The sequence below is a fragment of the Cydia pomonella genome, chromosome 4, assembly GCF_033807575.1.
Source record: "Cydia pomonella isolate Wapato2018A chromosome 4, ilCydPomo1, whole genome shotgun sequence".
In the NCBI taxonomy this organism is placed as follows: Eukaryota; Metazoa; Arthropoda; class Insecta; order Lepidoptera; family Tortricidae; genus Cydia; species Cydia pomonella.
The window spans coordinates 28568656-28586374 of NC_084706.1; the positions used below are offsets into that span (position 1 = coordinate 28568656).

General features: G+C 37.5%; 2 protein-coding genes across 3 annotated transcripts in view; both read right to left on the minus strand.

Annotated features, from left to right (window-relative positions):
* Positions 1 to 794: 794 nt before the first annotated feature.
* Positions 795 to 17719, minus strand: part of LOC133517397 (beta-1,4-glucuronyltransferase 1-like) — a 37484-nt gene continuing 20559 nt past the window's right edge. For both annotated transcript variants that reach the window (XM_061850699.1, XM_061850698.1), the window contains exon 5: positions 795 to 4373. In XM_061850699.1, the coding sequence (XP_061706683.1) occupies positions 4152 to 4373 (222 nt within the window). In that variant the 3' untranslated portion in view covers positions 795 to 4151. The remainder of the gene's footprint in view (positions 4374 to 17719) is intronic.
* On the minus strand, positions 6987 to 16481 carry LOC133517399 (trypsin-like). Its single transcript, XM_061850702.1, has 6 exons — positions 14826 to 16481; positions 13989 to 14099; positions 13326 to 13452; positions 11152 to 11401; positions 10535 to 10684; positions 6987 to 8197 (listed from the first exon to the last, which is right to left on the minus strand). Exons 1-6 carry the CDS (start codon positions 14869 to 14871, stop codon positions 8051 to 8053), a joined length of 831 nt encoding a protein of 276 aa, XP_061706686.1. The 5' UTR covers positions 14872 to 16481; the 3' UTR covers positions 6987 to 8050.

Here is a 17719-nt window from a genome sequence, read left to right on the forward strand (position 1 = left end):
CTCTTCAAACGTAGGGTAGGAGCGCCTTATAAGGAATGTTTGGGGCGGTGCATACAGCGATATAACTTACATTTATAACAAAAATCTCACTCTGTCCCATTTGGTATGATTGGACACGATATACATGAGAGAATAAAGTAAAAAAATGGAAATATTGGGATTGGGACCTGAGACCTGAGAGATGGGACCAGCGAATCCAATTTTTTTGTACAAAAAAGTTTTTTTCACTCACTTTATTGGGTTTTTCTTACGCGTGCTGATAGTTAGTAATTTTTCACTGCTGTAAAATACAATAGGCAATGCTAGTTTTGTTATCTTGACTTTTATTCTCTCAGATATATCGTTACGATATACATCTTATGTACCTAGGTAGTATAAATGCTTCATTGTCCTTACTTGTAAGTTTTGGTAAATGCGTCACATTTACTTTCGATACATATACATTTTTTTTTAATAATTTAAATAGAAGGAAAGAGGACATTTTTCAAAACATGGCGTTAGTTCAATAACATAATATATTATATATAGCTTTACTATCTACAGTAACATTAAGTAAATTAAATATAACGAAAATTATATGTTCCTACTAATATGACTATAAAAAATTATACAAACTGATCTATTTTGAATTTAAGTGCTAAAACCATTTTGAAAAATGTTAAAATCCTTTTAAAGATTTAATTAACATTTTTGCTATGTTGCTTTTTACTTACATATTACAAAATATTTTTTTATAAACAATTACATACATTTTTTAATAACTATTTATTCTATATTATCTAACAAATTGTTTAATAAACCATTATGTGCATTAAGTGATGTTTTAAAAAGATAAAATAATTTAGAAGCCGTTGAATTTATCCAGCCATTTTATTAAATTATTAATTAATGTAATAATATTATGCCAACAAAATCACAGTACAAAATATTTTTAAAGACTCTTATTTATACATTTTAAAATAAAGTATAAACCCTGTGCGCTTATACTTACATTTACCCTACTTACCCTATTTTTGTATCACTTAGTACCAACTTAAATAATTTTAAGCATTCAACGAATTTAGCCTTAAAATTGTGACAGATAAATAAAACATAATCGCTTCAGGTTCATACATTTGTATTCCTTATAAAACTCATAATTTTTAATAAAATATTTAGATCAACTAAGTAAATATGGGGGATTATGTTACGTCTATACCGTTACGTCTGACCATACATAATATACATATACAAATACAGGTGAAGCTCTACAGTATGGGGTTCTTCAAAAAAGAAGTGTACAGGTTTTTAAATGGTCGGCAACCCGCATGTAACTCTAAAGCTGCAGACGTACATAGGCGCGGTGACTGCTTCCCATCAGGCGGGCCGTATGCTTGTTTGCCACCGACGTGGTATAAAAAAATCGGACAAGTGCGAGTCGGACTCGCCCACCGAGGGTTCCGTACTTTTTAATATTTCTTGTCATAGCGGCAACAGAAATACATCATTTGTGAAAATTTCAACTGTCTAGCTATCACGGTTCATGAGACACAGCCTGGTGACAGACGGACGGACGGACGGACAGCGGAGTCTTAGTAATAGGGTCCCGTTTTACCCTTTGGGTACGGAACCCTAAAAATGAGGATAAGAATCTATTTATCCAAGTAGGATGATCCATTGGATCGATGGGTCGCTTTTGCTTCGTTATGAACGTTAACTATGACATTGTATCTTAAACCAAGAATTAATGAAATATTTTGTAAAGAAGTTTTATACATGCGCCAAAAGCACAGGCAGTTCGAATTTTACATACAATGTATGCCACTGCAGTGGCATACATCAAAAACATTAACGCACAGTGCACTGTGCGGCCTCTGCGTGTTAATGTTTTTGACAACTTTTCACGAATAATAAAATATGACACTGATGCATCAAGGCGGTTTGTTTACAAAGAGCCTACCGGGAAACGCGGAATTTAGTTGTGTATCTTTATCGCTCAAATACGCAAGAGTGATAGACAGGTTAGATAGCGAAATTTAGATTTTCTTGTCGTGGTAGATCCTCAGATTGTGATGGATTGTGATAGTGGCGCCCCCTACGCGAAACTTCGCGTAATATTTCCTATTAAAGTCTATGACTGTACCAATATAGTTACGTAGGTACCATTAGTAGCATATCTGATACAGCTGCTGCACATGGCAATTCTAATCTGACGTGTGAACAATATTCCATAAACGATATGTATAAAACAACATAATTTGACAACAATTGACAACGACAACAAATATGTTATGTTATGTATATTTGTAGTATTTTGTAGTGACTAACAAATAAAGCGTATAACATCGAAACAAATCGAAAAAATAATATACACGGTATATAGATGGCGCTATATAATATTAATTCTCCTGAATGTCATAAATAGAGATGATACATGTCAAAATATTAATAAACTCATATTTAATAAAGTATTTTGACCACACCGGCTCGTAGGGCACTGTTGATTGTTCAAAAATGATGAGAAAATTGCATTTTATCCATAAGAGTAGCAAAGTGATCTGATGCATATTTTGAGTTGTTTACTTATGTTAATGATAAATATTTCATAACGCTCATTTGGATTTGATTTGGTTTGACGTTTTACAGTTAGTATTTTCCTCGCATCGGTGTGGTTAAAACTTATGTGCACCCTTGCAACGCTCAAGAATCCATTTTTCGTGGTTCAATTTTGGAATTTTCGCTTGCTCGGGTATTAATATTAGCACGAGAGATTAAACAACAATTAACTTTGCCCCCTTGTAAAACAAATAACTATTTACAGCAAAAATCGATACTCTGGCGGTGTAAGTGTGTCGCGAAGTTTAAAATATTTCATCTCTATCAAAATATAAGAAAGGCATACTGACTAACACAACAATTATTAACCCTTTCACCGCCACGTCAATGAAGTAACATTTTTTTTAAGCGGTTAAACACCCCCTTGTAGTTGAGATAAAGTTACATAACTTGCCCCTAGGTGCCCCGTTGGAAAATAAAGAAAACGGTTATTTGAGCCACCCTAGTATAACATATCCATTCGTGGCGTGTGGGGTACGGAATGTACTGACTTTACCTATATCAAGTCAATGGCGGGTGAAAAGGTAATGCTAACATTGTATCGAATTTACAAATGTGTGTCTATAGCAAGTATTTAATCATAACAACCTCGTGTATTGGTCATTTTTTGCAATCCGTATACACTCAAACAACACTGAAAGGACATAACGCTTAAAAATTGACACTTTAAGAATGATAAAAGGTAGTAGTCCGCTGCAGAAATTAAGAAAAATGTTCATTGTATTGGCAAGGGCGTGTGTAGGTATATTGTGATATGATTTTTTCGTCTAAAACCCTAATCTGTTAAACCAAAGGCATTGTTTCATTCATGCAGTGGTCCTGGTCAGCTTGATCCCGTCTTCAGCACGTGTCCGAAGCAACATTGTCGCTTAAAAAGCAACTATCGTGTTAGTAATAATGTTCAAATGGATGTAACAGCTCATTCGGATGTGTATTCTTACCTGAATTTGGGTGGTCGATCGTCCTACATTACCAAAAAGTGTTATCTCCGAATGAGCTGTTACATAAATTTGAACCTTAATACTATCACGATACAGCTGCTTTTTAAACAAGCTTGTTGCTCTCCACTGATGACGAACTTCAGACGAATACAGGAGCTCACCGGTCTGCATATGAAAAGAAACAAAGGCTTTTGTTTAACAGATTAAGCGCAATCATCACCTCGGAATTTTTTTACTATAGAAGCCACTATAATTTTGACTACCTCTCACGCTTAGCTACTTTTTCTGATAGCTGTACCTTTTTTTTTTAAGTTTAGCGTCCAACAATTTTTAGCGATATATCCTATCACTTTCTAATTAAGTACATAAAACAAAATATCCTATCCTTACTTTAAAACAAAGCTATTCAATTTAGCGCTTCACTGTTCAACACATCAAAACAGTACCACAAGCACTAATCATAAGACCTAGCGAGGGCTATGGTTTTTTTTAGAGGCCGGAGGCCTCCCTATAAATCCAACACTTATAACTCACTTGACTGTCACATTAAACACATCCCAATACCACAAGAACACTTATTATAAGGCCGGGCCTCATCGTCCGGCCTAGCGAAGCCTATGCCTTCTTCGAGGCCGGAGGCCTCCTTAATAGATGCAGTGGGTCTCTCCTGTACCTCGCGAAGAGTTCCCTCTTGAAGGTCTCGAAGTGTTTTCGGTTCTTTTCGTTTTGTTTTTCTCGCCAAAGAGGCCTGGTTCTTCGAGCTTGTAGGCCCCAGTGAATGGTGAAGATTGGGGATAGGACTCGGAACTGGTAGCCAATTAGGAACATCTCGTATACCTGAAAGGAGAAAAAGGGGGTCGTGTAAGGTATGCATTTATTGGGTAAATATTTATGCATGTATTTTTTCTGACATTTCGTACTTTTCGTATATACGAACTGTAAAATTCACAAATAGTAAGTACACAATTGAGTGATCTATTTCATCATTTTGAGTGTATTTAGGATAAATTACTAGATAGTTGCTCTTTGAGCTGTAGACCTCGCGAATTCCCGTCGCTTCGACATTTTTGCAAAAAAATCCAAAAAATTAATCGATTGTATTTACTATAGAACCTGCTCATAAAATTTCACGAAAATTGCTTGAGAAATGAGCTCGGAGTATTTTTTTTAATTTACACAGAGGATCAAATATCATTATTTATATGGCAAGAATTATATCTGAATCTCTGAGAAGATATTTGGCCCATAATCGCAGAATCTATGCATATATGTATGTATGTATATATAAATCTATTATACTCGTACAACTAGAGACCAATGCGGAAACGGTGTATTCCCATCTGTCCCCGCCGGGAACAGTTGGGAATAGGCGCTACATACAAATCATTCCCTTCTGTGCCCGCCTTTTGAATGGCGATGGTCTTGTGGGTCGGGCACAGATGGGAATACACCCGCGGAAACATCATTTTGCCAATCAGAAACTATCAATGTCGTCAACCTCACCATACTGATTAGCCTATCAAATGAGCTATAGTGGCGCCACCTAGTAGCAAAGTTTGGCAGCCGCCTTCCCCATACAAACTACATGCCAATATAATCATTAACGCTAAATAATGTCAGCAATAGCACTGTATTACAGGGGTCAAATCCTGCCTGCCCTAGTCGGCCTGCCTTTGAAGCCGATGGTCCCGGGTCGAAATCCTGGTGAGGGCATTTACTTGTGTGATGAGCACGGATATTTGTTCCTGAGTCCTGTACATATTTCAATATTCATCGTTGTCTAAGTAGCCACAACACACGCCTTATTGAGCTTACTGTGAGACTTAGTCAATTTGTGTAATAATGTCCTATAATATAAAAAATATATTTAAAAAAGCATCGCACTTCGTATGGTAACAAAAGTGTGTTAACTGGGTTATTACATCTCTGCTGCCTCTCTCAGTAAACCACTTTTTACTGAGAGGGACAGAGAAAGATATATGTTGTCTCCCTGTCAATCCTAGCAGTAAGATAGCAGAAAGAGTCCGGCTTTACTAAAAGATATGTACTTAATGTTAATGTTGAAATTATTTGTAAACTATGTAGAAATAAAATATTCTTCCCTACTGATCTCAGTTATTAAAATATCGAACAGCAATTAAATAAACGTAGCAGATATTTCTTTGCCAAGAATGTAATGTAGGTTACGATTGCAATATTCAATGTTACTGGTTTGTAGACAGTCTGTTTATAATTTGCTTTAAATCTAGATTTTTTCAATAATTCACTCTTGCAGTACAGGTATTTACTCTGAAACAGGAAAAACTCGGTATAAGTTTAACATTTAAAAAGTAAACAATACTTTAACATTAGGTGTACTGAGATACTTCTGTAAAAATTCTGTAAGAGCTCCAACGACCTTACAAACACAACACTGCATTTGACGTAATGTAGTTTATTTCGGTTGTAAACAAGAAAATAACACATATTTTGATGTCATTTTGAACATAGTCAATCTAAAGCTAAAGGGTTAGAAGCCCTAAGCGTTGTGACCGGTTTTCCTTTCCTTTACTGGGAAAAAGTGCTCAGTGGCAGGCCTGTAACCCTTTAGTTATGGCTGTATTTTTAGAACAAGCGCAGTGTACTATAGGTATTGTATGTGCCATGCCGCGACTGACTATACACTGTGTTTTTATTGAATTCCGTTAACTGCGAGGTATGGGAAACTACGTTTAAGGAAACTATATAGCATAAATAGTTAATTTAATTTATTTATTTATTTATTTATAATACAATTAAATGTTGCATTATAGCGTTGTTGTAACACGGGCACTACATTTTATTCAACCAAACAATTGAAAACTGTGACATATCAATATCATTTCATCTATCAATCGTTCGATATAGTACAAACTCGAACTAAACACTAATCAATATGTAAATAGGACCTAAGGCATGTGTATAAGCTCGTAGGGTTCTTATAAGATACAAATAAAATAAATTAATTAGAAGAAGAAGAATTGGCCACCACATCTATAGCAGATGATTGTTGCAGCGTCGGGTAAAATCAGGTGTTGCGGGGAGGTTGATTGCAACGTCTGCGATGACTGAAGAGTCCAATACCAGAGCGGCATCTTCTGCCACAGCAATCACAAACATGACGAGAGTCCAAGGGAGGAGGTCTAGCAGCGCGGAGTCTTTTCTGCCTAAGGTTCTCTAACCAGTCCTTGTCATGCTTGTCTACACCCGCTTTGAGATCTCGACGCCACTCTGGCCTCATTTCAGCCTGAGATTCCCAATTGTGAGGATGAATATCGAAGCAGATCAAGTCCCTCTTGCAGCAGTCCTTGAATCTAAGCTTAGGGCGTCCAACCGGCCTCCTAGCGTTTGCGATTTGGCCCAACATGACTTGACGTGGGAGTCTGGAAGCGTCCATTCTATGTACATGGCCAAGCCAGGTTAGCCTACTTAATTTAAGCTCAGGAATGCACCCTTGAAATTAACGGAAAAACACGTTGTGAGATAAGTGATTTTGTCACTACTTTGAATAAAATGTCGTCTCTCGCAGCTGTTTAGTTAAACGCTGTAATTTTGTATGCAACTCGTACATTCGACATTTTTTCGTTGACAACGACAGTACAAGATACCGAAAAGTTTTTTTCAAAGTGACGATTAGCAACTGTCGCAACATCACTTTCAACACTTTCCAAACTCATTAGAACTCATATGTCAATTAAAACGTTAAAGAAAACAACTTCAAATTCCAATATTTATTTAAAAACGTATGAAAACAAATCGTTGCCAGCTCTAAAATAAACTAGCACAATGTATTTAAAGATTCTATCACAGACGTTGAGTGACCCAAATCCAAAATAAAGTTCACACGATTATCTATTTTAAGATCTGAATGATTAAGTTTATAATCACATGTAATAAAAACTGGATTTGAGTCACTTTGGCTTTAAGGTACCTCCGAGATCGCTAGCAAATATTCGCCATAGGGTATTTTACTTTTTTATTTTAATCCATTTGTCCTCGTTGACCCCTAGAATTTTGTTTTCGTTTGAAACCGATATCTTCCCGGAAAAAACATTTTTCTATTCGTCTACTAAGCTTTAAGCTTTGGATTAGGGCTTCATGTTCATGAATTAAATAATGGCATATTTTTATGTTAAATAGATACACTATGTCTATTATGACACTTCTGAACTGAAGTTATCCTATCAAACCATTTGAACAAATATAATTTTCATTATGCAACAATTCAGTGAACTATAATATTTATTATGAAATATTTTCCCACTGTATAGAACAAACGACATCAACGAGCCTGTAACCCGAAAGCCCTATACTTCGTTTCTGCCGAACTTAGATTTATACATAGTTGTATAATGAATGTTAGTTCACTTAATTGTTGCTTAGTGAAAATTATAGTTGTAAATACATAATAAAATACCCTATTGAAAATGTGTAACCATGTTCAGCTAAGTCTCTTTGTTTATTGTAAAATAATCCTTATGTCGACGGGATAAAGTCTAAAGTCCAGTGGTAGTGGTAACCCAGTCCCTGAGTGCGGCGATGTTCGTGAACACAGTTGGTGAAAGAGGGAGAGCACAGCCACGTGCGAAAGAGACAACGCCATACGCGACGCCTTGGAATACGGCGGGGCCGCCGGAGTCTCCCTGAAAAAAAATATATTTGTAATATTTACTTTGCGGCTAACAATTTGATATAGTTTTAATCTCATTTTGACCTTGAGTCATGTTATAAGGCATTTCACGCACACCAATAAGTGCGAGCGAGATGCCTTATAACGACTCTTGGTTGTATTTTGTCAGCCAACGTGAGCCGTTACCGCTGATTGGTGCTCACGGTTAAGGTCGTGTCACAATAAGAGGAAAATTTTATCAAATTGTTAAAACCGAATTGGCCTCTATATTGCAGTGTCGTGAGATGTGGATATTAAATAGAATTGCGCCCAAATCGTCGTACGCTCACGTGACTGAGTGAACGTACCTACGTAACGTACGCGTACGTGACTGAGTGAACGTACCTACATAACGTACGCGTACGTGACTGAGTGAACGTACCTACATAACGTACGCGTACGTGACTGAGTGAACGTACCTACGTAACGTACGCGTACGTGACTGAGTGAACGTACCTACGTAACGTACGCGTACGTGACTGAGTGAACGTACCTACGTAACGTACGCGTACGTGACTGAGTGAACGTACCTACATAACGTACGCGTGAGGGTAGCCGCAATGTCGGTTCACTCAAAAAAAATAACGTGTGCCTGAAATATTTCGTTACTAACAGATATGGAGGGTAGAGATAAGGAAAAACTTCTTTTATGAGAGAACAGTTGCAAAAAGGTCCAGCTGTCAGCTATAGAATAACAGATTGAAATCAGTAGGACATTAAATAAACTTAGCTGTTATTGACGGAGTGAAGTGCGCTGCCAGTGGCTTAAATATTTGTATCAAATATTCTAGGTATTGTGGCACCACCTATTATGGTTTTTTGACGGGCACTTTTATACACAGAGAGTGTTCTCCTTACCTCTACCCTCCATACTAATAGATCACCGGTAAGCATAAACTACATACTACATGTCATGGTGCGGAGAATTCCAATAGAGGAAATCAGGTGAAAACTTTTTTAGTATAAGTTAAGATTATACATATTTCCTGTGGGCATCAGAAGATAGATAAATGGCTTTAAAAGCCTAATTTTCTCGAAGGACAAACGAAAGCATTTTTTGCCAAGCTGAAATGGAGAGCTCCGCTTCATTCTGTCAAGAACTACCTGCTTAGTTATAAGATCAGAGAGCTCCGAGCTCCGTGACGTCCACTCGGACGCTAATGTAAAGTAATACAATATCAATGTTTAGAAACGGCTGCCAAATGGCGGGCATTAGTACGTGGCACAGGTGTTAAATCTATGGACTGGGCTTAAAAGCGTTTTCAGACTGTCCGTTATCCGGCTATGTCGTACCTTTGCAATTAGAACTCAGATCCGTCCGTACCGGACCTTATACACACACATCTACACCAAAAAAAAATACAAATATTAATGTAATTGCACTGTATTCTTAATTGTATTGGCATTGTTGTCTAACATTCAAACAAGCCTTAATTATCTACTTGCAGTCTAATATATAAATGGTAAATGTAGTTAACTAAGTCTTAAGTCAAAATATTTTATATTATATGGGAGAGGACACTGACTTCTGTAACGCAGGTTTTTACCTAGCTCAGAAGTCAGGGACTTCAACACCTAAATGTATTTGCCTTTAATGCCATTTTTTTTTTGTTTTGCTTGGATCTAGGCCAGACCTGGACCATACCCAGATACGAAGTTTATTACTGGAATTTCTTTTTTCTATACATCCCTTAATTCTTCTAAACCCTCGTTTAATATCTGACAGCGATCCGACAATATGGTTATTATATCAGCAGTGTCATCTCCGATATCGGATGTCGAACCGGTCAAGAAAAAATACGGCTGCGAGAGGGTGCCATAGGGCAAAAAGTTCAGATTTTTTGAGTTACCGCTTTATGCGTAAAATAGGTTTATTTAATTAATAAGCCCACATTGACACACACTTCATACAATTATGTATACTTTCATTTTATACGATATCGTGTCGAAAAGTGTGAAAACGATCTTACTCTGACCTGTGTCTATAAGTATCACAAGTCTGTATCTAATCCTATTTATTACCACAGAAATAATTCTATCCTGCACCTAATTTAGCATGCAAATCCATAACAAACATAAAACCCCTTTGCCCTGGAGAGTAAATTTACTCATCGAGGATTCATGAGCAATTGTAACCATATAAGATAGTTTACTAATGTAGTTTTATAAGTGTCTTGTAACTAACAATCTATGGATCGGAGGAATCTGAAAATAAATAATTTTTATTTTTTTATTATTTATAAGAACTATCACAAGACAAAGGATCCATTATCAGATCATTAGTTTCCAAATATCTATTTCCAAATCATACCTGACAGGAAGACACCCCTCCTATAAGGAAGTGTCCCCCACAGAACATGTTGTTGGTCAAAGAGTCCCCGTATGAGAGTTGACACAACCAGTGTGGTACCACTGGTACATTTGCTTCCATCATGATTCGAGGGATCCGACGGCCCCGAGGCTGAAACAAATGTATTAATATCAGACAGAGACAAAAAATGCGGTCAAACGTCATACGTCCATATTGCGGACGCACTGATATGTTGGTAACGCAACCAGTTTTCACGCATAAATGGCTCTTTTGATGTTGCTTATATCTTTAGGCGACAATGAACGCTTGGTATCAGACTTGTTTCATTTTGTTTTGCCTGTTGTAACAAAATACGTACAGCAGTAAGCCCCCATCCAGTTATAGTCTATCAGACGAAAGGAAACGCTTGTCCCCTTGCCGGCAGTGTTATAAACCTGATTGCAGCACTTCAAACTAGCGGCTGTTAATGTCAATACGGCTATATTGTGGTCAAACGCCGGACGTCCCTACTGTGGGTGAAATGCGACCAGCTACATTAAGTGCCTCTTTTGATGCTTCTTATGTCCATGAGTGAAGTATTTACTCGTTTGATACTATTTAATTAAGAAAATACTTACGGCAGTTAGCCCCCAGCCAGTAACAGTCAATCTGACTAACGGCACAGCCTGTCCCCTTGCCGGTAACCGTATAGGTCTAACTGCAGCACTCCAAGCTAGCGGCTGAGCCAATCTCAACACGGCTATGTCATGGTCAAACGCCGGCCGTCCGTATTGCGGGTGTACTGATACGGTGGAGACACGGACGATACGGCCACCGGAGTCGCGCCGGGTCGAGCCGACACGGAGACGGATGGCAGACGGAGCCGTACTGAAAATGTTGGTCATATTAGTTTGTGAAGATTATTGAATACAGAATGCTTAAAGATAACTCAAATCAGAACAGTCCGGGTTCGGGCCGAGGCTTCCGACACTTCGTTTTCTATGACGGGTGATCAGGTGGTGCCTTCTACAGAAAACTAAAGTGTCAGACGCCTCGGCCAGAACCCGGACTTCCGTTCCGGACCGGATCCTGAAAGGATATTCTCATGCGTTTTTCATCAGACAGACAAACGCAGATGGAAGTGAAAATGAAAATAATTATAATTTCTCGAAACTGAACCTGAACATTTTGCATCGTTAAAAACATTTAAAAAATTAAAGGACTTAGGAAGTCTTAGTATCACGGGCACTAAGAAAGAAAGCTTTTTCACCAGATAATGTGGCAACTCGACTATAATAATAAATAATATGGTAATCGTCACACGATTTTTTTTATCGGTCTGGGAATGCTGTTACGCATCGTCCCCTGGCCTGATGTAGGCCCATTTTGGGGGTATGTGGGACTCTCACCTCCCGGCTTTTTTCATGGAGAAAGAGGGGGAGGAGCCTACCCACTAAACCCGCACCGGCGTTTCCCACAGTATGCCGTATGGGGAGGCGTCATGGGATCGCGAATCATTCTACCACGAATCGTCACTCGACTATAAAAATAAATAACACGTGTTTGAGTTTTATATGTAATTTCTCTAAGTTTAAGCAAACCTTTTTCTGGCATCTCATTTCAGTAAATTTACTATCAGACAATTCCGACTGTATCACTCCGTTATCTCGTAATAAAAACACACATACTACATGACCGCAGCTCTGAAATAGTTTTACGACCGACTATATAACAAATTAGCCGTGAGACTGTGTGAGACCACGTGGGACATGTGACAGCTACAGGCAATTAAAACACAATATTTTAGCAAAATCATCACTAAATTGTTGTGGTATGTTTTCGGTCACGGCTGTTGGTTATTTTATGTTTATTGTAGGTGTATATACTATATATACTACATCAGAAACGTGATGTATGTTAATGTGGTGCTTACTTTTCGAAAAGATCTTTGTTATTAAGCGGCAGAGAAAAACATTTAATGTGGGGACACAAATTGAGCAGTGATCATCAATGATCATCAATACAAGGTGTAACAAAAATAGTCTGGATCTGTTTAATTTAAAGACACATTTGGTATCGTATTCTTATAGATAGGTGGGGCTATAATCTTCATGCAAATTAGGGATTACTGGACTACTACTTAGGTCATCTAAACTTTGGAATTTTTAGTTCCATAGTCCAATCTACTCTAAAAGTTTCGGAAGCTACATTTTGAGATAGATATTGGTATCCGTTTTTATGTAGAACGTAGTCAATGTGAGAGGACCGTCTAAAAGGAAAGAGCGTCTACAAACTCTTTCGTTTCTTTTATGGCTCCCCTACATGATGGCCCACTGCTGGACGCAAGATGGTCATGTAATGGTGCTGGTTCCTCTACATGATGGCCCAGCGCTGGACCAGCGAAATGGACATGTGATGGTTGAAAGCACGCACTATGGAATGGGCCACGTGTAGTTGCGTACCCACCATCGCTGGCCCACTATCTTTGATGTGGGGACGAAAAACCGACACCGTGACATACCATACCATAAGCCATCCGACACACTACCATCTCTACACGCTGGCCCATCTTAGTGGACTAGTATGATGGCCCATCGTGTAGAGGAGCCATCAATTATTGCGTTTGTTCACATACTCCACTAACAGAATGCCGGTAGATCGAGCAAAAGGAGAGAATCTCTTATTTTCTGACTGACTATACAAATACGTGAGTTACTGCCTTCCCAACAATAAATTTTATATTCCGGTCTTCCCCACATTGACCTTGCCTATTTCTTTGCAAGTGTATTGATTCGAAAGCGATGGAACTTACTTGTTAACACAATGCGCTGCAGTCATAATATAATCTTGACTGATGATGAACCCGCCGCAGAAGGAGTTCCGATTCAGAACCATCGACACCTGATAAGGATGCCTGTTAATGGAACTGGCTCTTCCACCTACGAACAAACAAAAAAAAGAAATATTGTTTTTCAGCTAGCCATATTTTTTAATTTTTAAAAATGATATTTTTACACACACATTTATTGTCGCCCGTACTAACGTCCCCAAAAACTTGGACGCGTCAGACCGGATCATGTGAACCCAATCTCGAGGGATTTACTTGAAGCCACCGAACAGTTTCACAAGCTTTCTTCTGCCTCCATCAGCAGATCAGCTCGACTGTCATGTATACATGCAAAGTTTCAGATCGATACGTTTATTAGAAGTAAGGTGTGTTCGGGTAATTTCGGAAATTGGATGATCCCGAAAATAATTAGAAATTACTCATATTTCTTTGTACTAAAAGTCCCTTTACGAATCATCCGCCACTTTTTAATGCAATTTCCTTTTGGAACTACCCGAATACACCTGAAGTTAAACACAACTTGCAAAAATTCATTTTATTTTTAATTACTTGTTTGTTCTGTATTTTTTTGTTTAGTTAGAAGTGAAGTTAGTATACATGTTTTATTAAAAAGGATGTAAAACATACCTATAATCTGTCCACTGAGCTCAGGGCATACCGCTTCCAGTGGTTCCAGCTCTACATTTTGGAGATCCTCCTCTTTTAGAGTCTCTATATTGTCACTGGTTTCTTGGAGTTCTAAAATAAAATAAAAGAATTAGTAGTATAATGACATATATGTATAACTAAGAAGTATCCTACACGGAATCCTGGTTTAAGACTATGCTTAAACTAGGATTCAAACACTCAAATCTCAACCCTATTAACAAAATTAAACAATCTAAAATTGAACCGAACCACACTCCACAACAGATACATCAGTACTAAATTTCAAGTTTCGCTTTAGACCAGGAGGCCTATCCAAGATGACAATTATACCCCAAACGAAAAGTAAAAATAATATATGTATCGGGATGACAAATTCTATGAAAAGTCACGTGGCTATTGCCTTAAAGTATTAAAATTTCGATTGGCCTTTTCTTCCAACGATTGCCATCTAGGCTAGGCCCCCAGGTCTTGCTTTAGACCAGGAAGTTTCAAGCATTTAAATCTCAACTTTATTACACAATACAATTCAAAATTGCACTTACACACTCCCCAAAAACAGGCACAGCATCACATGTCCAGGTCCCCTTGCTAGACCTGGATCATGCGCTCAAATCTCAATCTTTTCCATTTCAAAATAAAATCCAAAATTGCACTCGCTCATATTCTCCAAAAACGGACACATAACCACTGAAATTGCCCTTACACACACTTTCCCCAAACAGACACAGTCCAGGTCAACATGAAAAGACTCTTGTTCCACTAGCACTCAAATTTCGACCTTGTTGATTAAGTAATACAAATCAAAATTGCACTTACCCACACTCCCCAAAAACAAGCACAGCACCACAAAAATCCAGATCATCTTCAACAATTAATTGACAAGTTGTATGGTAAGTAGCTAGTCTCCAACTGGCACCAGTACTCTCCTAGTGGCACGGATTGGTCGAGTTGACCGAGATAGGCAATTTCTCACGCTCTGGCCCATGGTCGCGACCCGGCGGTGACCTTTGGTCAAACTTATAGAAAAAATAGGAAAGTGATATAAGGCCAGCTGAGTCATAGATTATGTCAACTGTTAAAGCTGAACTGCAATTAAAAATTAATTTGATCTGGATTTGTTATGGACGAGCTTCAACCTTCAAGAAAAGAGCGTATGTTAAATGCCGGCAACGCACTTAAAAACCCCCCTGGTGCTGCAGGTGTCCATGGGCGGCGGTAATGTAATGTTTACCTACGTATTGGCTGTTGTATTTAAAACTGTTGCTATGTATTTTTCATGTCTCTATTTAAATTAGCCTCTTATTAAAAGATGGACATGATTAAACAAATGTCACTTTTAACAGTGACGGGCCATAACCATAACGAATCCAGAACAAATGTATATCCCGTAATTACAATCAGAATACGCTTTCATGTAGGTTAATTTCAAGGGTGCATCCCTGAGCTTAAATTAAGTAACTTTCTCAAAGACACCGGTATTCTAATTAACTATAATAATTTATTAATAAAGATATCAATAATTTATTTTTATCTTATAAGGCCCTCACGAGCGTATACACTTGCCTTCGAGCCTGTTGACATATTGATAAGTGTTTAGTACGAGTGTGTACACTGTGTACATTTGCTACTAAACGTAAATACTATCTCGGACGTTTGATGCTCGAAATGACATTGATATGTCATATCATAGCTTTCAATTGTTTGGTTGAATTAAATGTAATGCCCGTGTTACAACAACGCTATATGCAACATTTAACTACTTTATATAAAAATAAATTAGAAATTATAAAAAATAAATATTTTAAATTAGTTTGTGTTACGAGAGAGATTCGTTTCGAACATTGAGTTACATAGCAATAATAATTCAGTGGATTACGGTATTCACGCTTAATGTTGTATCTTTAGATCAAGATCCCAGAGCCGCCATGCTTTACTTATTTTCTCATGAATATAATGAATGGGATAATTTAGTGCTAGAGTATGTACCTTTAATGTCTGCATACTTGCTATATCGGCCCGACGGCCATTTGTCCGGCACAAGGTGCTAAAGTTAGGTAAATATTATATTAATCACTTTTCTTGAATTCTCACGGCTGATTGTTATGTATGTTATAGAAAATAATGTAAAAAAATTGATAATCAACATTGCCAGGCCATTACCGCCGGTGGTAACTTTTACCAGACGCTTTAAAGCTGTCAAAAAATATTGTAACTTAATCTCACTCTTGATTTTTATATATGATATTACATTACTATTATTATTACATTTTGTAAGTAGTCACACCAATTGGAGCGGCCCAACCATTTCCCCAGACCCAAATAAAGTTTATATGTGTGTGTGAAACTTCTAAACCGGTTAATTTGACAAGAATTATTATCTTAAAACCGGTTTAAAAATAACGGTTTTTCAAGCGAAACCTAAATTAAAAAGTTTTGCACCAAGTATAGTCACGTCTGAATATATCGGTACGAAAAATGTGCCAAAAATACGTAAACACTACCTTAATATATGGGCAATAAAGTCTATTATTTTTTATTATTATATATTTCCAGACATGACCGTACATGATAACGGTTTGGAAATTTAACCGGTTTCCGAGCCTTGATATGGAGATAGTATGAGGGCCGGGACAAGACAGGATAGTTTTCACGAATCTCCATCATCCTTCCACGCAGTAGAAGTCGCGGGCAGAACTTAGTTATTTATAAGTTTTAATATGCAATGAGAATGGCCTTCATTATTTTTTTGTGTATTTCGTAATCTAAAATTAGTACTAATTGTTTTGCTAAATTATCAACAGATAGATTAGGATTTCTATCGACAAATCTAGGCGTTGAAATTGAATTCAATGCCAGAAAAACTAAATAAAACTTTGCAATTTTTATTTTATTTCAACATAATATTTTCAAGCAGCTTTAGAAACAAAGGCAAGATGAAATAATAATATATTGATAATAATGGTTCATGATTTAAGAATTTATTTCTCGAAAAGAATATAATATCAATAATTAGCGGAACTGCTGAACGGTTTATTTTTAAACTTGAAACGAACGCCGAAGGCGACCTTCACCTGCCCGTGCGCACGAGTTCCGAGTCAGAGCGGGCTTAGCACTAGAGCGCCGCGACAGTATCTCGCCCGCGAGATAATAGTCTATCTTGTAGTCACCTGTCCCTCTCTTGTAATAGATGACAATTAGAAAAAGACGGGCATTCCGGTGCTAAGCTAGGGAATACACTAGTTCAGACCGGTAAAGCGAATGGTCTTTTATCACTGAAAAGTTATGAAGTAGTGAAGAAAGCGAAAGAGGTATGTCAGGATCGTAGCAAGTGGAAATCCGTGGTCTCTGCCTACCCCTTCGGGAAATAGGCGTCATTATATGTATGTATGTATGTAAGTTATGAACTTAAGTACCTACGCTCGACTCGCTCGAGGATCTCATGATTCCGACTTGATCTAGCCATCTCTAAAACAGTCAAATTGGTAAAAGTTGGATTGTCTGTAACGTAAAATCTTCAATGATCAGATGGATCAGGATGGATGGATGGTGTCTGATATATTTATTATCTATGTTTATGTATGTCTATTTTATTTTCTTTTTATTAATTGTTTTTGTTTTCGCTATCCAAAGGTTGTCTAGAAGAGATCGCTCTTTAGCGATAAGACCGCCTGTTGTCTGCCTCTATCACTAAGCAATTGTTTTTCTGTAAG